This window comes from Nelumbo lutea, chromosome 3, assembly GCF_056320005.1.
Source record: "Nelumbo lutea isolate HS-2025 chromosome 3, American lotus-T2T, whole genome shotgun sequence".
Taxonomy (NCBI): Eukaryota; Viridiplantae; Streptophyta; class Magnoliopsida; order Proteales; family Nelumbonaceae; genus Nelumbo; species Nelumbo lutea.
Window position 1 is genome coordinate 115,990,753 of NC_142686.1, and position 23,495 is coordinate 116,014,247.

Consider the following 23,495-nt stretch of genomic DNA (forward strand, 5'->3'; position numbering starts at 1 on the left):
AACTAAACCATCAATTAATCAAACCGGTCAACCAATTAACCGATTGGTTTGATTTGATTCTAGTTACCAGTTACCAATTTTCCAAAAACCAATACTACCAGTTCGGTCCCAAAAAAAAGACCCTTTGATCTAAGTTGTTTCTCTAATTTTGTCAGTTTTCCAGAATAATAAGAATGAACCAGGAGCCTAAAAGTTGTTATGCATAAAAAGATAAAGTCCATATGTTGGGTTGTTTGAATACTTGAAAACTATTCAACCCGCTAGCTTCGATTACCAATTCATACCAAACTGGGCCAATAAAGTTTGATCAATTTGACTTAGTAATGCAATTTCAAAATAAAAGGAGTAGGATCGGGTAATTTGAATACCCAAAAATTTTCCACTAGCCAGCTTCAATTACCAATTCATACATGGATCTGGTTTTATTGGTTCGACCCAATTATGTAATATTGAAAACAAAAAGATCAAATATGAGAATATTTTACTAAAAAATAAAATTTTAATTATAAATTAATAGAAAATTCAGAAAAAATAAGGGAAGATAAACTGAAAATTTGTTAAAAATTTTGTTAATAGATAGAAAAATGATAAAATAAGGGTAATTTTCTAAAAAAAAGATAAAAAAATAACAAAAGTAGAAACTTAATTTTAATGAACTAATAAAATAAGAGAAATTTTCACTAAAAATAACGGAAATCTTTTACATATTAAAAGTAATATTTATCAATAAAATATTAAAAATGAGGAAGTAATTGAAAAGTAAAAATAAGGGAAAATTAAAAATCAACAACTTACTTTACATGATTAACTTATTAAGTAATTAATAATTAAAATATATTAAAAAACTTAGCTTTATTAACTTACTCCATAGTAAAATTAATTTTACAAAATTTATAAGAATTTAAAATTTCAATTACTAATAAAAAATTAACAGAATAATACACAATAAAAAAAATTTACTAGACTTAGGAAAAATTATTTTATTATTTTTAAATTTAACTTAATAGAAAATGGTAACAACTCTCCCTAATCCCTTCTAGAGTTTTGTTTTGTTTTTTTATATTTATTGACAATACACGACTCAAGAATAATGCTAGGATGGATAGGGCTCACTTTGCCCAATTACAAATGTTCTAAGACTCTTGTATAAATGTCACTTAACAATGCTTGTGCATTGCATTTAATAGTAACAAAACTAATAAAATGTAATAAAAATAGTAAAAATTAATATAAATTCATCTAATATCAGGTAACTCAAAAATAATTTGGATTGATATGATCTTAATACCACTTGACCCAATTCATATTGTCCGCTCCTGCCAGAATTTCTTTTAATAACACCATGCATTGCACGGGAGCCAGCTATATTATGATGATTCTTTTTATTGAAAAAAAAAAAAGAAAAAGCTAAAATACGCCGTTGCCGGGGATCGAACCCGGGTCACCCGCGTGACAGGCGGGAATACTCACCACTATACTACAACGACTTAAGTTGCTGTTAGGTAGATAGGATACTTATTTATCTGTTTCGACCCATTCCCGCTAGTCCGACATGGCACTAATGGATCGACCTGAACTGAATGAAAATTTATTCGAATTCAGCCTGAAAGGACCGGATTAATATGATTTACATATTAATCCGATCCATTGAAATCCCTATATATGATAACTCTTAATCCCTTGTGTTTGCAAAAAGATTAACTGAAAATCCAGCCTAACTCGAATACGGAAGCACAATATTTTTTACCTATACTCATGTACATTATAATGCGTGAATGTCATAGATTCGTATTTTAATGCAGAATGTCAATTGGTTGAAGCAAGGTTTTTAAAAACGGCCTGGAGACCAAACCGGTCAGGGGTTTGGCGACCATTCAACCTGAATGATCACTGTTCTAACAAAAAATAAAAAAAACAAAAAACAAAAAAAAAAGGTCAAAACCATTTGAACAGTTCGCATAATTAATCGTCCAAATTAGTGGTTTGCTGACCAAAATCAATGATTTTGGACAAATTTTCAGTTTTGGAGAAAACTGAAATCGGTCATTTGACCAATTCTCAGTTTTTCCAATCTAGTCCGGTCCGGTTTTGAAAACCATGGGTTGAAGTTCGATGTCACTCTGGAAATGGGTGAAGTTTGGTGCATATCAAATCCAACATGATAACACAAGCCCTGATGGGTCAAGGCAGCTTTAGTACTAAATAAAACCTATATCCTAGTTCATATGGGAGAGAGCTGCATTTTTGTGAAGGCATTGGTTATTAGGGATGTCAAGCGACTCCAAAAGTCTGATATTGGATTCGACTTCGAATCCGATATTTGAATGGTAAAAATTGCATCTGATTAATAATCGGATCAGATGTTAATTAACCCTATCTAAGTGTTAAAAACCAACTCGGAACCAAATTGTTTTGGCCACTAGTTTTTAGGTCAGTTGTTTGATCATTCGGTTCGAATGGATGATCCATTCTAACTTAAAAAATTAGAGGTCATAAGTAGGGTTTTGTCATGTGTCACTGTGGAGGTTACAGGGTTTGGGTTCTCACCCTTCTCCTCAGGGTTTGCATGTGAGCACAAGCTTAATAGTGTATCATAGTTACAACGCTTTGGCACTTATATAAAGCATTGTAGACTTATGTTTTTCTACGTTCTAGTACTTAAGTGACATGTCATCGCAGCATGGGTTACTCCGCTGACTGGCCAAATTGTGGGATGTTAGTGTTTGAAGCCTGATTATGATTTATTACGTCTCATTGTGAGGATGCTTGTTTGTTGTGATTAAGACTTGAGTGAGACCAAGGCTATGGGTACTTTAAGGTTATGTTAGTTGTGGCAATATGTTTTCTCGGGATTGCGCTAGATATGATATAATATGATAATGATGTAGTTTGTTGTGTAGATGTTGAATCATTTTACACAATAAATTGAGGAATAATGTATATCCTTCTGAGGAATAAGCATTCTTTTTCAGGAGTAATGTATGTAGCTGCATATAATTCTATTAAGAAATGGGTATGCTCTTGTAGTGTCTCTAAGGCCTATAGATTTTTATACTATATAGGACCTCTGGCTATATAGGGCTCATGTTGAGATTTGCTTTTCTGGTGTCTCTAGGGTTCCTATGGAATTCTGCATTGTGTATAGGGCTCATGTAGAGATTTGCCTCTATGGTATCTCTAGGGCCCTTGTGGAATTCTGTACTATATAGTACTTCCAACCACATAGGGCTAATTAAATATGGCTTCTATGGTGTCTTTGGGGCACCTGTGGAATCTACGCTATGTGGAACCTCTAATCACATAAAACGAAGTAAAGATGGCCTCCATAATGTTTCTAGGACCCTTGTGGAATCTGCACTATATGGGACCAATGGTCGCATAGGGCAAAGTAAAGATGGCCTTTATGGTGTCTCCAAGGCCCATGCGGAATTCGTGTTATGTGAAACGTTGGTCGCATTTAGCTCCGTGGTGGTGTCTAAGATTGGTTTTCCCCAAGCATATAATGGATACGCTACGCTAGCGGTTGGGTCTAATTACTCAACACTTTTATATAACCATGCAATAAATGTGTGAGCAAGTTGTAACTTACAAAATAACATTAATGCATTAACTAAGTATTGCAAACGCACCATGGGATTCCAATTTACAAGATAATATTGATGCACAAAATTATGCCACCTAATGCATTACATTTCAATATTGTCAAAACGTGCTAAAAACTAAAGTTCTATAAACAACCTTCATATTTTCAATAAAGTTTTAAAAACTGACCCGAAATAAAATCATTCTAGCTATCGGTTTTCGGGTCAGCAGTTCGACAGTCCAAATCGAATAGTTCAGACGGTTTGCAGCTTTGTATTAAGGCAATAAATATTTATGTTGATATGAGAAAGGAGAATGGAGAAGAGATTGATAGACTGATGTCGGCTGAGAAAGAAAAAAAGAACGTTTAAAGAAAGAAAGAAGGAGAAAGGAAAAAAAGAAAATAAAAGAAAGGAAATGAAGGAAGGAAGGAGGGAAGAAGAAGGAGGAGTGAAGAAGAAGGAAGAGGAGGAGGATAGTTTGATGCTCACCGGTGACGATAATGGCGACGACGAGTTTCTTCTTCTTCTTCTCCTCCTCCTTATTTTTTTTCTTCTTCTCTCCTGGATCTCAGATATGAGGTCCTCTATTTTTCTTCTTTGCAACCTTTTAAAACTATGAATCACTATCTAGGTCAAACAAGTCAACGGTTCAACCGCTCGGGTCAGCGGTTTTCTGACAGAGTCAACGGTTTTTTACCCAAGAGCGGGTTAGAGGTAAAACAGGATCAATTGCTTGGACAGTTTTCGGGCCAAACGGTCCGATCGTTCAGGTCAACGATGGTTCAAAAGCATTGATTTTCAAAACTTGCCTCTTTGCAAACAGTCAAGGCATCTAGGCCTTATGGTTCATATCACGACCTTCTCTTCCATTCAGATTATAAGGAGTGGACCGAATATTAATAATGCATAAATCATGGTTTTCAAAACCAAATCGGACCAGACGGTCGGACCAGAAAAACTAGGAACCGGTCAAATGATTGGTTCCAGTTTTCCTCAAAATCGGAATTTTGCCAAAAAACATTGATTTGGTCAGCAAATCGCTGACCCAACCGATTGAACCACTCAAACCATTCAATGATTTTGAACATTTTTTATATTTTTTACCTTTTTTATCAAAACTAATTGTCCGTTTCGATTCGAATGGTCAAACTGTTCGACCTAGGAACCGAACCCCCTAACTGGTTTGTTGTCCGATTTGATTTTAAAAACCTTGGTATAAATTGAGTCTTAAAACATACAACATAACCTTATTGTGACTTTTTTTTTTTTGTGTAAATACCTAGAATGGGATTGTAGAAGAAACAATAGCTACAGTCACACGTGTGAGTTAAAGTTCCATAGATTAAAATTATAGGGTCAGTTTAGGTCAATCCATGAAAGGTTGGCATGTAGTGAATCCTATAAAATCTTAGGCCTCGTTTGATAACACTTTTCATACGTTTGGTGTCTAAAAAAACTTGTTTTTTAGACACACACGTGTATGGTGCAAGTTTTGAAATTAGATTCGAATGCCTCTTTTCAGACCTGAAAGTTTAATCGGAATGGGAGGCTCTTAACGCGCTCAGACGTGTTTAAGAGCCATGAAATTTTCGAAAATATCTTCTATATTTTTTTTAGAATGACGCGCATACCCCTGGCGCCCCCCAAACCCAAGACAACCCTACCAGACGCAAAAACCCCCAAACCCATGAACTCTCTGCTCTTGTGAAAGCAAAAACAACTAAAAACCTTTATTGTTTCAGGGTTACAGGTGCCTACCAGTTCGTTCCTTCTTTCTTCATCGAAGGTATCTTTATTTCGATTTTTGGAATTTTAGCACTTCTTTTCATGAGGGTTTGTTTCATTTAGGTTCGTTGTTATTGGGTGTAGTGATGATAATAACAAGGTTGGGTTTATTTCTGTGGTATTTATTTTTCAAAATTTACTTAAATGCCAAACCTTCTTGTTTTGCTATAAGATAATTGATGTAGGAAGTTGGCTTTCTTTTCTTCCTTTTTTTTTTTTTTTTTTTTTGATTCTGAATACTTGGGGAAGTATGAATTCGGTGAGGTTTTGTTGTAGGGTTTTAAATTTCTTGAAAGAGCCTTGTTTACGTGTTTTGATTATCAATTTTTTGGAATATTCGTTTAGTTTGTTTCTTTTTCGACATTTGGGCGATGTAGAATGTTTTGGTGAATAGATTTTCCAATGAAGTAATTCCACCTTTACATGTGGTGATGATTTTTCTGGACTTGGTCCGCTTGCCCTTATTTCAAGGTTTATGATGCAGGGACGTTTGCCCAAATAATTTCAAGGTTTAATGGTGGAGAATAGAAGTAAAAGCAATGGTGATGACAAGTAGTACCACGTCTATGTTTCTTCGAACACCCAGCACCCATCTATCTCTGTCTCTCTCTCTTTGTCGTGTGTGTGACTTGACTGCGTCTATCTCAAATTAATCTCCATTGACATGGAAAAGAAGTATTAACTGCCAATTAATTTGTTTTAATATTATAGAATTAATCCATATTTCCAATTCGAGGGCGAGTGGGTCTCTCTTCTTGTCTATCTCTCTTTGGCCCCAACTTGTGCAGGGTCTAAATTATCTAATGGCATCAAAAGCCAATGTCTATTCCCTTATTACTTTAGATAGCATCAGAGTAAAGTAGTAAACACAAACAAACCAGGAGTCCTCCATGGTGACCAACCAATACAAGCCAAACAAGTAACTTCATCATCAGCATAACCTCTGTTGAGTTCTGGAAGCTTCTTCAGAAATTATTTAAGGGGGTTGGGGGTTTTAAACTTCACACTTCACAGTGTAGTTTTGGTGGCATGAGAGGAGTTTTGGGACAGACAGAAAGGAAAGACATTCCTCCATAAACTTTTAGTCAAGTTTCAAAGTATCAATGAACATCAGCTAGTACAATTGCCATTTCTTTAATTATAGGACCATTGGATCAAGACAAATTACTGAAATATGTGGACAACTATTCTTGCTCTTTTCAGTTATATTTCATTTTTTTTTTTCAGTTGATTTATTGCTTAGGTTGCTAGTTGCTACGTGATGGAACGCGATCCGGCCGGTCTTAGCTGTTTGCGGCCTTGCTTCTGAACGGGGTAGCAGGGAACCTGAAACGAAGGAGATGAGGAAGCTCCGGGGGAAACCCGGTGTAGAGGCTCCGAAGCTCAAGTCAGAATCATTCAAAAGCAAGGTAATACCAGATAGCGCAAAGTTTGCATACCTCGTTTGTCGGGGGGCAGGGGGCTCTTATAATCACTTCGTGCACTCGCCCCGAGGCCCTTGTCAGGTCGGGTATGATTACCCTTGTGCTTGTCAATTCGGCCGTCGTCCTTTCTACTGAGACAGAACCGTCACTGCCTAACCGTCTTTCTAACTGGAGACGGCGGTGCCAGTGGCGGTGGCAGGTGGCCGTTTAGAGTGCTGCCGCCAAACGTCAGGTCCCAAGTCAGTCAGGCGCGGCGCCCTCAGGCACGGACTTCCTTAGTGTCAGGCATGGTACGATTTGTTTGGTTTTGGTGTCCAGAAGGTGATGCGAAGTGCTGAGCGAGGCAGTCTTGAGCTCGGAGGTATCTATAGGGCAGGTCAGTTCGGTGAGGTGTATCCCGAGCTGTTGCAAAGTGGGTCAGTTCGGCGAAGTGTATCCTGAGCTGTTACAGAGTTTGTCAGTTCGGCAAAGTGTATCCCGAGCTGTTACAAAGTTTGGTCAGTTCGACGAAGTGTATCCCGAGCTGTTACAGAGGGTCAGTTCGGCGAAGTGTATCCCGAGCTGTTACAGAGTTGGTTAGTTCGGCGAAGTGTATCCCGAGCTGTTACAAAGTTGGCCAGTTCGGCGAGGTGTATCCTGAGCTGTTACAAAGGGTGAGTTCGGGCCCCCTGTAGGGAGTTCAGTCCGCTGGTGTCCCCTTCCTGCCTAGGCTTGGCCCCTTTTTCCGAGCTGTTGTTTCTGCCACATGTCACGTAATAGAGAGGTCGGGCCAAATCTTCCTTCATCAATTGCCCCACACTCCTTGCGCCGGTGGTCTTGCCATGGTGCGGGGAATTTCGCGAGGTAGCAGGTGGATTTGTCTCGCCCTTTCGCTAGGGTTCTTTCGGCTTTCGAGAAGGCTGGAAATGTGCTTACTCAAAAATGCCGATGGTTGTGACAGCGCGCGTTTTACATTTCAAACCAATTCGCGCCGCTGGGACGTGACAGTGGGTCATTTCAAAGAGGTGCGCCACCGCTGTACGTGCGCAGGCTGTCAGGGAGACGTGCGGCGCGTCAGTTTCGAAAAGACGCGTGTCGAAGCGATGTCGGTTTCAAAAAGACGTGCGTTGACGTTTTGCTTTTTTCGGAAAGACGTGCACCAACCACGTCTCGACCTTAAGGGTCGTGCGGTCAGTAAGAACGTGGGCCGTCGGATCGTCTTCGATCTGCGCGGTCGATTCTTGGTTACTGTAGCTATAAATAGTGGGGGACCCCAGTCGGTTTGTCACTTCTGCGGTGTGTCTACTGAGTTCGCGTCTAACCTTTCAGCTCGCGTCCAAGTCTTTTCCAGGTCGCGTCAAGGCTGGTTATATAATCTTCACGGTTCTTTGGCTTGTTCTTCAAACTTTCCGGTGAGTACTTTCCTGAATCCATCTTTTCCCCAATGTCTAGCTTTGATAGCTCAGACGATTCTTCGAGTAGGGCCGACGTAGGTTCCACCAACCGAGCCGTGTCCCCCGACTGCCTCAGTGATCCTGAGGTGGAGCTTGAGGACTATGAACCAGTAGGCCGAGTCGCTTCGGGCAGTTTGGCGTCTACCTCCCGCCGAAGTCGAATGCTAGACAGGTTTGGTCATTCGACCATGACGCCTGAGGGGCTTCAATCCATACTTGTGTCTTACAATCTTCCTGGGGGGTACACATATTTTATTCCTTCGGATAGCTTTCCTTGGGAACACGGTCCTGACGAGATAGTGATTTTTCGAGAGCAGCTCGCTGCGGGGTTGCGACTTCCTTTCCATCCCCTTCTCATCGAAGTCATAAACCACTTCGGTGTCACCATTGGTCAACTTCATCCGAACTCTATTCGGAACCTGGTGGGGACAATTTCCCTTTTTTGCGAGCATAACTTCCCCTTGGACTTAGAGATATTCTCCTCTATCTTGATGCTCAAAAGACAGGCGGGTTCTTTTCCTAGAGGGAGACGGGCGTATCATCTTTCTCCTCGCCAGGGTTTTAAACTTCTGCACGATCTTCCTAATAAGGTCCCGGCGTGGAAGCGGGACTACTTCGGCGTGCGAAGTGCACAAGGATGGCCCTTTCAGACCGGGTGGGGTGAGGCCGCTCCTGATTTAGGCGTGACTCTCGATAAGGAGACGGTGAAGGGCCTTCGGCAATGGGCACGACAAGGTTTAAAGTGCCACCACTACTTAACGGAGGCCAAGCTTATTGCAGCCGGCCTGAGTTCGGGTAGGTTTCTAGCTATGCGGTTTTCTTGTTTGTTCTGTTCTTTTCATTTTTTCTGATGTCGAATTCGTTTCTGCAGGTGTAATGGACGCGGAGAAAACTCGTGGGGGGCGTTTGTTCCAAGGTATGAAAAGGAGGAAGCGGGTCGCCAAGCGAACTCGTACCGAGCTGCCCCTGGATGAGGAGCCCCAAGTTCCAGACCATACGCCGGAGGATCTGCCCAGGGAGCCCGAAGTGACTCCACCGATGCACGAAACTGCCGGGGCGCCTTACGCTGAGACCACTCATACGGGCGCTCCTGCATACTCAAGTGCTCCTGCTCACTCCGGGTCCGCTCATACGCGGGCTGGGCCCTCGGGCTCGGAAGCTGAAGGGGAGTTTAGGAGCATGTTGACGCCGAACTACGCTCTTCAAAAGAGTAGGGACGCTACTTTCCCTGAGGAGGTCGCGGCGTGGACCGATCTTCCCTTGAATCAGGTTGCTTGCCGCGCCGTAACACATGCCATGGTGGTAAGTTAGATTTCGTCTTCCTTTTTTATTCTGTTGCTTCTACTGTTATTTGCTCACTTGTTTCTTTTGGTAGGTGAATTCTTCAATTCATGCCTTGGCGGCCCAAGTGGAGAGGAGCTCGCGACAGGCGCGAGCTGTTGAGGCTGCCACTCATGCTGCTGAAGAAGCTTTCCGTGCTGCAGAGGCAAATACCCGGGCTGCTAAGGCGGCTGCTTACGCTGTTAAAGAGGTTGCTCGCGTCGCGATGGCCAGGCAGGCGAGGTCTCAGCGTGACGCCGAGGCCATGGGGGTAGTTGTCAAGCATATGGCGGATTTGAAGTTGGATTTGCAGCATCAAGTCGAATATCTTCAAAAGGACATCAGGGAGAGAACACAGATTTTTTCCCAAGGCATTGAAGACGCCAAGAAGATGGCAGTTGAAGACTACATTGCCTCTCCGCGTTTTGACGATCTGATGGTGGATTCTTACAGGAGGGGGTTCAAGTTGAGTCAGTGGATGATCCGGAATACGTACCCCGACCTCGATGTAAGTGCCATATCCACTTCGCGTATAACTCAGGAGATGGCCAATGTTGCCGATGGCGAGCCGGACTCTGAAGGAGAGGCAGGGCCTTCGGGTGTTGTTGAAGTGCCTTTCGATGGCGAAGAAGTGGCTCCGGGCATGTAATTTTTTTTTTGTAAGTCCTTTCTGATGGCCAATGTACTGTTTCTTGCAATGGAATATATATGTCTTTTTCCCCATGTTCTTCTTCCCCGAACTGATTCTTTGTCTATGCCACTTTGTCCGTGTTATTATATTTTCGCGGTCTGTTCTGCCGCGAACTGGTTTTTTGCCGAGCTGATAATATGCTCGACTTCTTTGCTTGTCTACGCCGGGGTTCCTCTTCGCTTGCACCGTGGCACATAGGACCTGATTTCGTCCACTTCGCTTGGTGGTTTATAAGTAGTATCACCTTAAGTTCACGATGTTCCACGCTCGAGGTACTCGTTTGCCTTCCAAGGTTTCGAGTTCGTATGCCCCCCCCCGAGCGCTCTTTTTACTTTATAGGGTCCTTCCCAGTTAGGTCCGAACTTGCCCACACCGGGTTCGGGCGCCCTAATCTTACGAAGGACCAGGTCGCCGACTCGGAAGCTTCGTTGCTTTACTCTGCTATTGTAGTAGCGAGCTACCTGCTGCTGGTATGCCGCTGTTCGGATGTGCGCAAGGTCCCTTACCTCGTCCAATAGGTCGAGGTTGGTACGTAACTCGTCTCCGTTCGGCCGATCGTCGTATGTTTCTAATCGCAATGTTGGTACTTCGATTTCCGTCGGGATCACTGCTTCAGTGCCGTAGGTGAGGTTGAAGGGGGTTTCTCCCGTGGCGGTTTTTTCGGTAGTTCTGTGAGCCCATAAGACACTTGGTAGCTCTTCGGCCCACAATCCCTTAGCTCGATTCAGACGTGCTTTCAGTCCGTGCAGGATGGCTCTGTTCATTACTTCCGTCTGACCGTTTGCCTGCGGGTGCGCGACTGACGTGAAGTTTTGCCGAATCCCCATGTTCTGACACCACTCTTGGAACTTGATATCCTCGAACTGCTTGCCGTTGTCGGAGATTAGTACCCGAGGTAACCCGAATCAACATACTATGTTCTTCCAAAAGAGTTTATGTATGTTTCGAGCCGTAACAGTTGCCAGAGGTTCGGCTTCTATCCACTTCGTAAAGTAATCTACTGCAACAACTAGGAATTTTCTTCCACCTGTTGCTGGTGGGAATGGCCCCAGGAGGTCGATGCCCCATTGTGCAAAGGGCCACGGGCTGGCGAGGTATTTGAGGTCGGAGGCAGGTTGATGGTGGATATTGGCGTGCTTCTGACACTTGTCGCATTTTCTGATGAGTTCGACAGCTTATGCCTTCATCGTTGGCCAGTAGTATCCTTGTCGAAGTGCTTTTTGGGCGAGTGCTCTGCCTCCCAAGTGTCCGCCGCACAGGCCTTCATGAGTGTCGCGGAGTACGAACTTGCCTTCGACAGGTCGCAGGCAACGCAAGTAGGGGAGCGTGTAGGACCGTCGGTATAACCGTTCGTCTATTATGACGTATTTGGCTGTCTGGCGCTGCACCCTCTTGGCCGCACTGCGTTCTGCAGGGAGGGTTCTGTCTATCAAGAAGCTCACGAGTGGGTCGATCCAGCTCGGCTTTGCCTCCAAGACGGGAGCGACCTCCTCTGTCCCCCCGAGAATACTAGGCCGAGGTAAATCCTCTATGTACACTGTTCTCATATTGTTGTGACTTGTACTGGCTAACCGGGACAGGGCGTCGGCCTCAGTGTTCTCTGCCCTCAGGATTTGCCTGATGATGTGTGACTGGAAGTTGAGTAGGGCTTCTTTTACTTTGGCCAAATATGCGATCATGGAGAGCTCGCGTGCTTCGTACTCGTCTATAACTTGGTTGACCACGAGCTGAGAATCGTTGCAGATGACCAAGTGTTTTGTCTTTACCTTTCGCGCTAGGTCCAGCCCGGCGATCAGTGCTTCATACTCTGCCTCGTTGTTGGATGCTGCGAACTCAAAGCGTAGTGCGTATTCTAATTTTGTGCCGCCCGGGCCGCACAAGGCTATTCCAGCTCCGCTGCCTTGCCGGTTCGAGGAACCATCCACGTGAAGGATCCAGGGCTCCTCATCCCAGTTCGCGCTTCGCCTGACCAGGAGAGATGCCACACTGGCTGCTACTTCACGGGGTTCGGACTCTATGGGCTCGGGATCTTCGGGTTCCCCTGAACAGGGGACCTTGGGCTTGACCTGTGGGGCTTCGTGGTTGAAAGTGCACTCGGCGATAAAATTTTCCAAAGCTTGGGCCTTAATAGCGGTTCTTGGTTTGTACTGGAGGTCGTACTCGCTGAATTCGATGGCCCATTTCGTTAGTCGACCGGAAACCTCGGGTTTGAGTGAAACTTGTCTAAGAGGTTTGTCAGTCAGGACGATGACGATGTGAGCCTGAAAGTATGGGCGGAGTTCCCGAGTTGCTGTCACTAGGGCGTATGCTAGTTTTTCTATCTGCGGGTACCTTGCCTCTGCTCCCTGCAAAATTTTACTAACATAATAGATTGGTCGCTGGACCCGGTCTGTTTTTTTATTAGTACCGAACTGACCACCTCATCGCTTGCCGAGAGGTACAGTTCTAAGACCTCGCCCACTTCGGGCCGGGCTAAGGTTGGCACATTAGCGAGGTAACCTTTTAGCTCGTCGAAAGCGAGCTGGCAGTCCTAGGTCCACTCGAACCCTTTGCTTTTGATTGCCTTGAAGAATGGTAGGCAGCGGTATGCTGATTTGGACATGAAGCGGCTTAGAGCGGCTATGCGGCCGTTTAGCCTCTTTACCTCTTTTACCTTCCGATGTGGTCTCATATCTAGAATGGCTTTTATTCTGTCCGGGTTGGCCTCAATACCACGCCGATTGACAATGTACCCTAGGAACTTGCCCGAGGTGATGCCGAAGACACATTTGTTGGGGTTCAATTTCATGCTAAACTGACGCAGGATTTGGAAGACAGAATCTAAGTCTTGTATTAATTCTTGTGAAAATTGAGTCTTGACTTCCATGTCGTCTACATAGCACTCTATCTTCGTACCAATTAGGGGCCGAAATAGCCTATTTACAAGTCTTTGGAAAGTCGCCCCGGCATTTTTTAGTCCGAAGGGCATGACCTTGTAACAATACAGGCCGAACTCGGTTATGAAGCGGGTATTTTTCTCATCGGATGGGTCCATCCTAACTTGGTTGTAGCCCGAGTAGGCGTCCAGGAAGCTTAGCAACTCGTTTCCCGAGGTCGCGTCCACTAGGCGGTCAATTTTGGGGAGGGGGAAGCAATCTTTCGGGCAAGCTCGGTTCAGGTCGGTGTAGTCGACGCACATGCGCCACTTACCGTTTTCCTTTTATACCAACACCGGGTGGGCCACCCAGCTCGTGTAATGGACTTCCCTTATGAAGTTTGCTGCGAGGAGCTTCTCGACCTCCTCGTCGACCGCCCTCCAGCGTTCTGGAGCTAAGTTGCGTTTCTTCTCTCTAACGGGTCTGACTACAGGGTCAGTATTAAGTTTGTGAGTTATCAGTCTGGGGCTAAGGCCGGGCATGTCGGCCGCGGTCCAGGCAAAAATATCTAAATTTTGAAGTAAAAAACTCACCAGTTCGGTTCGTAGGGGATCCTCGATGGAAGCTCCGATCTGAAGTGTGCGAGTTGGGTCCGTAGCCAAAGTCGGGATTGTGACCGTTTCCTCCATGGGCGAAGCTCGTTCCTCACCTTGCTTCGCAGGCCACTCTAGTTCGAGGTCGTCGGCCGCCTTGGTTTTTCCCTTCAGGGCGGCAACATAACACTTGCGGGACTCGAGCTGGTCGCCCCGCGCTACCCCTACACCGAAGTCTGTAGGGAACTTCATGGCCAAATAGTAGGTGGAGACCGCCGCCCGTAGGATATGCGTGATCGGCCGCACTATTATGGCATTGTATGGGGAGGGGGTCGCGACTACCAGGAAATCATGGTTGAGTCTGACTGCACAAGGCCACGTGCCGACTTCCACAGGGACGGTTAGTTTTCCGAGGGGCCTGACTTCCTCTTCGCTGAAACCCACCAGGGGAGTGTTCGCGGGCTTCAGCTCACTCCTCTGTAACTGCAGCTGGTCAAATGCTGATTTGAAGAGGATGTCCGCTGAGCTGCCCGAATCTACGAGTACGCGCCTGACCTCGAAGTCGCTGATCCTTAGTTTAATGACAAGCGCGTCATCATGGGGGTAGTGGACCCCTCGCGCGTCGTCCTCCGTGAAGAAGATTGGTTCTTTGGTCTTTGGTCTCTTTGGGGGGTTCCGTTCTTCGAGGGCCGCTTCGCGAACTGAAGTCCGGGCTACTGCCAAGGTACACCTTGCTACCACCGAACCTCCCACTATAACATGGATGGTTCCCCGAACTGGCCTCTCTTCCGGAGGTTGCTTGTGCAACGGTTCGGCAGGTCTGTTGCTAGACTCGGGGGCATCCTTTTCGTGCTCCCCTTGCCGACATGCCTTATTGTTATTATTGTTGTGCTGTACAAAGTTTCTCAAGTATCCGCGACGGATGAGCCCCTCTATCTCGTCCCGGAGGTTATTACACTATTCGGTACTATGACCATGGTCTCTATGGAAATACAATACAAATTCTTATTTCTCTCGTTCGGATTACTCTTTAGGTGAGGTGGCCACTTAACGTACGGGGCGCCTTTGATCGTCATTAAGATCTCCGTCCACCTCGTGTTTAACGGCGTGTAGTCCGTCTGAACTCCTAGGGGGGCCCGGAACGACTGGTTCGGCTTCGGCTCCCGGGTCGGGTTTTTTCTATCCACCAGTTTGGAGAGCTCGCCTTCTCTCTTTCTTTTCTCGTCCCGCCTTCGGTCCGTTGGTTGATTTCTTCCTCTGTCCTCATGAACTTATCCGCGAGCTTAAGGAACTTGGCCACGGTTGCGGGCTGGTTTGCCACCATGTGCCATTTGAATTCTTTGTGTGTCACCCCTCTTTTGGCCGCCGCGAGTTGCACTGCGGGGTCCAACCGCGGTATATGCAAGCATGCTTCGTTGAATCGCTTGATGTAGCCCCGGATGGATTCTCCTTCTCTTTGGACTACTCCGAAGATGCTTTCCTCTGTTCTGGGGCACCGTTGGCTGGTGACGAAGTGTGCGGTGAAGACCTGCACGAACTGGGCCCAACACTTTATCGACCCGGGGGCCAGGTTCCTGTACCAAGTGCGGGCTACCCCTCTGAGGGTGGTGGTAAAGGCCACGCACATGCACGATTCGCTGGCCCTGGCGAGGTGCATTTGGGACTGAAAGGCGTCAACGTGGTCGTTGGGGTCGAATGACCCGTCGTACTTGTCCAGAGGTGGGAGCTTGAAGTCTCTGGGTAAGGGGATCGCCAGGAGTTCTGATGCGAGGGGGGAAGGAACCGAGAGTATCGGGGCAGCCCCTACCTCGTCCGAGCTCGTGTCTTTGCCTCTGAATTCCGACAAGGCACGGGTGGCGGTTCGGCGCCTTCGCTGCTGAGCGGGCCTTGTACTGGCGCTTCTGGCCTCCGTGTTACCGAGCTCGATGGGCCCGGAATGCTGGTAGTCTGCCGCCAGGGCGCCGAATCGGTTTTCGGTGAGTGGGAGCTCGGGCTTGGAGCGCCGGGGTGCCGACCTCGCGGGCGAGGTTCCCGACTCGCCTGCGGGTTGCGAGGCGGGGATGACATTTTTCTCTCTTCGGCCTGGGGACGAGGCCTGGCTGTTAGGGGGGTTCTGGGGCCGGGAGGCCTTTGCCTGGTGGGGGCGTCCATCCTGTGGGGAGGCCTTGACTGGCCTCGGAGCGGGGTGGCGAGGTGGAAGTAGTGGTTGGTTCAGTGGCAGTTGGGGGAACTGCTGTTGATAGTGATACTGGGAGATGTTGTGCAGTATTTGGTGCTGGTGAAGCTGGTGCTGCTGGAACTGTTGCATTTGGGCTTGCATTGCCCGCATGCACTGTATCAGGTCCTCTAACCGGTTTTGGCTGGCTGCCAGGGGGACGGCAGTCGGTTCAGTGAAGGTTGTCTCAATGGGGAGACGAAAGGGGATGCTTGTGGTAGGAGGGTTTACGGGCGCCACTACTTGTGGTGCGTTTAAGCTGGGGATCCCATCCGCCGAAAGGGGGATGGTGAACTGTCCAACGCACACCACGGGGACTTGAAGTTGTTCCTCGGTGGCGTTTATCTCCGTGCCACGTCCGGTGTTGCTGGAGGAGGCCATGAGTGTTGGGTTTTTTGAAGAAAAGGGGTTATCGAAGTTTGGAGGGAGGCTTTTTGAAGCGTTTTCCCACAGACGACGCCAATTGATGGAGCGCGATTTGGCCGGTCTTAGCTGTCCGCGGCATTGCTTCTGAACGGGGTAGCAGGGAACCTGAAACGGAGGAGATGAGGAAGCTCCGGGGGGAACCTGGTGTAGAGGCTCCGAAGCTCAAGTCAGAATCATTCAAAAGCAAGGTAATACTAGATAGCGCAAAGTTTGCATACCTCGTTTGTCGGGGGGCAGGGAGCTCTTATAATCACTTCGTGCACTCGCCCCGAGGCCCTTGTCAGGTCGGGTATGATTACCCTTGTGCTTGTCAATTCGGCCGTCGTCCTTTCTACTGAGACAGAACCGTCATTGCCTAACCGTCTTTCTAACTAGAGACGACGGTGTCAGTGGCGGTGGCAGGTGGCCGTTTAGAGTGCTGCTGCCAAACGTCAGGTCCCAAGTCAGTCAGGCACGGCGCCCTCGGGCACGAACTTCCTTAGTGTCAGGCATGGTACGACTTGTTTAGTTTTGGTGTCCAGAAGGTGATGCGAAGTGTTGAGCGAGGCGGTCTTGAGCTCGGAGGTATCTATAGGGCAGTTCAGTTCGGCGAGGTGTATCGAGCTGTTACAATGTGGGTCAGTTCGGCGAAGTGTATCTCGAGCTGTTACAGAGTTGGTCAGTTCGGCGAAGTGTATCCCGAGCTGTTACAAAGTTTGGTCAGTTCGACGAAGTGTATCCCGAGCTGTTACAGAGGGTCAGTTCGGCGAAGTGTATCCCGAGCTGTTACAGAGTTGGTCAGTTCGGCGAAGTGTATCTCGAGCTGTTACAAAGTTGGCCAGTTCGGCGAGGTGTATCCCGAGCTGTTACAAAGGGTGAGTTCGGGCCCCCCGTAGGGAGTTCAGTCCGCTGGTGTCCCCTTCCCGCCTAGGCTTGGCCCCTTTTGCCGAGCTATTGTTTCTACCACATGTCACATAATAGAGAAGTCGGGCCAAATCTTCCTTCATCACTACATATTTTCTCTGGACAACTATTCTTGCTCTTTTTTCTGTTCTTCATATTGGCAAGCCTTGGTTATTGGATATGTTTATTGAGTATTTTCTCTTATCTACTGTTTTAGTTCGGTACCTAGAAGGAATAGGCTTTAATGATTTTCATAATTCAGAAACCACCATATATTATGCAGAAAATAGTTATTTCTGATTTTTTTTTCATAAGTTATGCACTGGAAAATTAGTGGTTAACATCGAATATCAGCTTCTGTCAAAACCAGTAAACAACAGAACAGAGAGTTCTTCCCAGACTTGCAACCTACGTTCTCAGTTCAAAGCTTATCTCAGACCAAGTATTCTTTCTGAGGTGTAACCCCAACAACAATGGTCTCAGTAGTTACCCTTTCCCAAAAAAGCTCAAGTCCAGATACATTTTGCATCCTCCACAGCCATCACTGTAGCAAGATTTTTTTTTTTTCAATAACCACATATTTCATTAAATAGTAGTAAACTTACAAAGAAGAGGAGCTAAGGTATCTTAACTGCCCTGAATTGGCAACTGGAGAAATTACAGGGCCATTGGATCAAGACAAATTTCTGAAAAAAAAAAGTCAGCAATCAACCTCACCGAGTGGGAAATTTTCCAAGAGAAAGAACAGCCTACTAATAAATCAAGACTAGGACCTAGTTAAAGTGTTGTTTGTTCTTCAACAGGAATTTTGATGAACATTTTTGTGAAGGGAGGACTGAAACCAATAAACTCCTATAGAAAACATTTTTGTGAAGGTGTATCATTAGAAATTTTAGTGTTGTTTGTGCAATAATGTTTATAGGTGTATCACTCTACTTGTGAATGTTTATATTTTTTTCTTTGTGCAATAATGTTCATAGGGACTTTAGGACTGGCTTTGGGGGATAACTATGACAAGGCGTATTGGAAGGAGCCAACCTTACAAAAGCTCTTGTTGGACCTCTGTATTGACGAGGTGACTACCTATGGAAGGCAAGGGGGTTCATTAAGGAAGGATTCATGGACACGGATACAAACGAAATTACATGAAGGGATTCAAAAGAACTTTTCACAGAAACAACTAAAAATGGGTTTGACTACTTGAAGAGAAAATATCAACTGTGAGTCACACTAATTAATAGGACGGGTAATGGATACAACCCAACTGCGGGTACAGTGGACTGGACCAATGAGCAATGGGAAGATTTCCTAGAGGTAACTAGTCTGCTATTTTGTTGTTGGGTATATCTTTGTGTATAGGGTCTAATAGAGTGGAATGTTTGTTTACATTGGCAATAGGCATATCCAAATGCAAAGGTATTAAGGTATGCGGGGATGTAGTTTGCTGATGAATGCAAATTGTTGTTCGATGGAGCCTGTGCAACTGGAGAGGTTGGCTGGACTCTTGTGGCAAATAGGCCAAGACCATTGGGCTCTACCAGTATGCCAGATGCTTCTCCACCTGAATTAGAGGGTGAGACCCCAATGGATGGTCCTATTGAGCTTGACGACACGCCTGTCACACCACCTACAAGGTTCCAGACTCAAACACAACAAACATTTAAAGAGTCTACAGGTCCAAGTGAACGGCCATCCAAGAGGCAAAGAGAGGGCACTAGTGATATTGATAACAAGATGAAGAGGCTTCTTGACATCCTGATTCCTGAGGATGGAGGCCCAATTGTAGAAGATTGCATGCAGAAACTTCATGAAATTGGATGGACAGCTAGAACTCCTCTATACTTTGAGGCTTCTAATGTTTTCGCAGAAAACTCGAAGGCTAGGAAGGAGTGGATCCGTCGGTGTGGAACATGTGACACACTCAACGAGGAGGAGGTGAAAAGGTGGATAGCATTGTGGGCTAGGAGGATGAACATCTCTTAGGATGACTCGACATAATTTTTGGATATTTGGATAGTTTTGGATACTTATGGGTGGATGTATTTTTGGATAGTTTTGGATATTTTTTGGATAGTTATGGGTGGACATATTTTTGGATAGTTTTCGGATATTTTTATGGATACTTATGGGTGAACATATTTTTGGATAGTTATGGGTGGACATATTTTTGGATAGTTTTTGGATATTTTTATGGATACTTATGGGTGAACATATTTTTGGATAGTTATGGGTGGACATATTTTTGGATATTTTTATGGATACTTATGGATGAACATATGCAATATGTTTTTTTTTTTTTTGGATATTTTGGAAATGTATAGATGATATTATTGTATGACACTTGGTGACTTGGCATAGTTGATATTTTCATATTTCTCTTTGTCATGCTTGAATATATTTGCTTTTAGATTAATCTCAATGTAGAATGATGTCTATCAGGTAACCAATAAATATGTTGGCACCTATGGTGAAGAGGTTGGGTATAATTATCCTCCTATATTGGTACATAAAGAAAAAAAAACTTTACGAAGGCGTATTCCAAGGATGTCGGATTGTGAATCTTCACTACCCGGTTATATGTATACACAAGAACTATTAAATGGAAATGATACTCAAACCATTGAGGTTATGAGGATGCCTGTTGAAGCATATGTACGGATATGTGGCCATTTTCGAAATCGTGGATGGTTACATGATAGCCAATACATATTAGTGGAGGAGAAGATGGCTATGTTTCTTTTGTGTTTGAGCCATAATGAAAGGTTCTCCGTTTTGAAGAGACGGTTCCAACACTCCACTCAAACAGTGCATAGATACTTCCATCAAGTGTTGGATGCTATGATGGAATTTGCACAAGAGATGATCTTCCCAACTACATTTGACCCAAACCCAAACTACCCAGGGCACACCACAAACGACTTCTACAAGTATTCAAGGTAACTAATTGACATTTATTGTTGAAGGGTGGTGATGGGACATATGAACAAATGACAATGATTGGAATAATTATATGTATGGCGTACGTGCATGTAGATCATGACCATCGCTTTATCATGTGAAAACTTATGTTTTGTAGTAAATGTTGTGTAAATTTTAAAATTTTTATCATTTTTTGTTTGTATTTGTCATTGAAGATTTTTTAATTAATTATAAAATATTATTTTATATTTTAATAATTTATTTTAAATTCTTTAATTTCTTATATTATTTAATTAAATTAATTATTAAATATCTTATTTTTTATTAATTAATTATGTTAGTAATCGTTAATTTGTATTGATTACTTTAATTTTCATTAAATTTTAATCATTTTATTATTTTTTAATAGTTATTAATTTAATTATGTTATTTATTACTTGTTAATTATTTTTAGTAATTATTATAAATTATTATATACTGACTTATTTTTCATTCACGATGCTATTAACTATTGATTACTAACCATTAAATTTTAATCATTTTATTATTTTTAATAGTTATTAATTTTTTTAATTTAATTATGTTATTTATTATTTATTAATTATTTTTAGTAATTCTTATCAATTATTATGTATTCAATTATTTTTTATTCGTGTTAGTTCAATTTTATTAATTATTAATTAGTTACTACTATTTTTTATTAATTATTTCATTTTTTATTATATTTTAATAACTTTACTATTTTTTATAGTGATTAATTATTTTTATTAATTTAATTATGTTTTTTATTAATTATTAATTATTTTTTCGTAATTATTATTATTTTATATGATTTTAATATTATTTTGAATTTAATAAATTATTTTATATGAAATATTACAAATTAAACTCAAATTTACCCGATAGTCTATTTTAAGGGTAAAATAATAAAAAAAAAGGCATTTCAGACATTAACAGTTTGGTCCAATACAAACAAAACAAAGTACTTAGAGACTCTGAAAATAAAAAAAGCATCAATGCCTCTTTAAACATTTTTAATATATTTTTAACTTTCCTTCATATTTAAAATAATATCAATTCAAAATAAAAGTACTCTTCATCTTCTCCCTTTTGCAATCTTTTCACCAGCTCCGCCGCCCGCCGCCGTATCCGGCCACGCCTTCGGCTATCTCCGCCCGTTAAAATATTCGTGAAGCCTTACAATTGTGCCCGGCTGCTTTCGTTTTCCTGCAATGAGGGGTCTGTCTCACCGTGACCGCCCATGGGCGTTAGATACGACTTCGGAGAAAACAACCAGTGGAGGATCATCTCCCCGGACGGATTATGACTCAGCGGAGGAGTTCCTCCAGGTGATGCTTGATCTCCAAGATGACGATACCATCATTCTCCGAAGCGTCGAATTGGCTACCGTCATTGATATCGATTTGGAAGTCTCCATCGGGAGTGAGACGGAAACGCCAACGTCATCGAGATCGCCCACGATTAGGCGTAGTTCTTCCAATCGGTTATGTCAGTTTTCTCAGGAGCTTATAGCTGAGCTTAGAAGGTTCTTGTGGGGCCAGCATGGTTGTGCGTCTCGGACGCCGCTTCTGCCTCGCCACCCTCTGCCTCTACCGCCCAGAATGGTGCCGGCACCTGCTCCGCTTTAGATTCAGTTTTGGCCGCTCGAGCTCTCCGGAAGCAACGAGTGCAGCTCGAACGATCTAAACCCGGTGCTGAAAGAGCTCTTCGAGGACTGAGATTCATTAGCAACAAAAGTAACCAAGGCGTTGACAAGTGGAATGAAGTCTAGAACAACTTCAATGAACTTGCGCAGGACGGTCTTCTCCACCGTTCACATTTTGCACAATGCATAGGTTTTCTTCTTTAAAATTCAGAAAAAAAAAATTGTTTTCTCTTTCTGTGTTTTTTGAAGGAATGCGAGACTCGAACGAATTTGCATTGGAACTGTTCGATGCATTAATAGGAGGAGACGGATTAAGATGGATAAGATCAGCAGAGAAGAACTTCACGAGTTCTGGTGTCAAATTACCGACGAGAGCTTCGATTCTCAGCTCCAGATCTTCTTCGACATGTGTGCATTCAAAAGAACTCAAATAGTTCTTTTATTATTTAGCCGCCTCCGGCAACGTTGGCGGAGGTGGGTGGAGGCAGAGGCGGCGGCGCTGGTGGTGAGCGGAGGTGGCAGCGTTTGGCAGTGGAATGACCACCAACGCCACCGCCGCTGCCTCTACCTCCGCCCACCTCCGGTAATATTGCCAGAAGCGGAGGCAGAGACGGGCGGAGATAACCGGAGGCGAGGCCAAAGAGGGCGGCTGGCGGCGGAGCTGAAGAATAGATTGCAAGAGGGAGAGATGAACAGTACTTTTTATTATTTTTGAAAAAGTATTTTTTTAAAATATTACTTTTATTCATATTAAGACTCTAAAATTGCTATTATCTGATATAACCCAAAATAACGCCACCTTAATTTAGGTTTAATGTGGATTGTAAAAAGAAGAAAAAGGAACATAAAAAAACATCTATGCGATTTAATAGGGAATAGGATATCACAGGACACAGGTAGTGAGATTATCAAACAGAGCGATGTGTTCTTATGCATAGGCACTCAATTTGATTCTACTGATTAATCCAAGTAGTGAGATTATTAAGTAACTAGCACTGACTTATTATTTTTGTTAAAAATTAATAATATAATTAATACAATTTATTAAATTACTAAATTATTTTTGTAATCAATTATTAAAATAAAGATTAACTATTTTAAACAATATTGCATTCTTTCCTCTGGTTATTGGTTTCTATTATTTCACTTTTCCTCCAAAAATTCAATGCTTCACATGGGTACCCACTACTCTATGTATAAGATAATGTATCCATGTAATCCTTTTAAATTTTATTTAAAAATATTGTAATTTTCATTTTAAATAGACCTAAGTATGTCGAGTATCCCTAACCTAAAACCTACAACCAAACCTGGTAAGTAGATGGTGTGAATTGGTTCAACTAGTAAAGTTAATGAATGATTGAATGTGCTGGATATACCTCAACACTCACTGATATGGATTCAATTTTGCCTTCTTGCCCAATTACTCAAGTCTCTCAGTTGACCTTGATCTATCTATGAGTTTCTTCGCTACAAAAGCTATTTATCCAATTCCTCTCCTTTTGAGTTTCTTAACACATCTTGAGGCTGAAATGAAGTAGCCCATAGGCTAGCTCAATACGCCATTAGATATCTATATCTATATATTAAAATTGGGCTTGCCATGTCAATAGGCTTCTCTTTTCTTCCTTACTATTTGTCTACTTTGTGGATTTTTTTTTGTTTTTTAAAATTGAACAAAATAACTCAAAGTAGCCAATCA

The 23,495-nt window shown here is 43.6% G+C and overlaps 1 protein-coding gene and 1 non-coding gene across 12 annotated transcripts; one reads left to right on the top strand and one right to left on the bottom strand.

The window, feature by feature from the left end:
• Window positions 1-1,415: 1,415 nt before the first annotated feature.
• On the bottom strand, window positions 1,416-1,487 carry TRNAD-GUC (transfer RNA aspartic acid (anticodon GUC)). Its single transcript has one exon. It is a non-coding gene; the product is annotated as a tRNA-Asp (tRNA).
• Window positions 1,488-5,122: 3,635 nt separating this feature from the next.
• Window positions 5,123-22,566, top strand: LOC148867875 (uncharacterized). 11 transcript variants are annotated; one of them, XR_016110762.1, is made up of 5 exons: window positions 5,139-5,370; window positions 5,854-6,044; window positions 6,597-6,778; window positions 18,189-18,522; window positions 18,607-19,580. XR_016110762.1 is itself a non-coding variant. In XM_088981090.1 (5 exons), the coding sequence occupies exons 1-3, from the start codon at window positions 8,217-8,219 to the stop codon at window positions 10,193-10,195; spliced, it is 1,830 nt and encodes a 609-aa protein (XP_088837216.1). In that variant the 5' UTR covers window positions 6,786-8,216; the 3' UTR covers window positions 10,196-10,205; window positions 18,189-18,522; window positions 18,607-19,580. The 11 variants fall into 11 exon arrangements, 1 of the variants encoding a protein (XP_088837216.1); XR_016110764.1 differs by having other exon boundaries at window positions 5,854-5,989; XM_088981090.1 differs by lacking the exons at window positions 5,139-5,370; window positions 5,854-6,044; window positions 6,597-6,778 and adding exons at window positions 6,786-9,021; window positions 9,098-9,528; window positions 9,602-10,205.
• The last annotated feature ends 929 nt before the right edge of the window (window positions 22,567-23,495 follow it).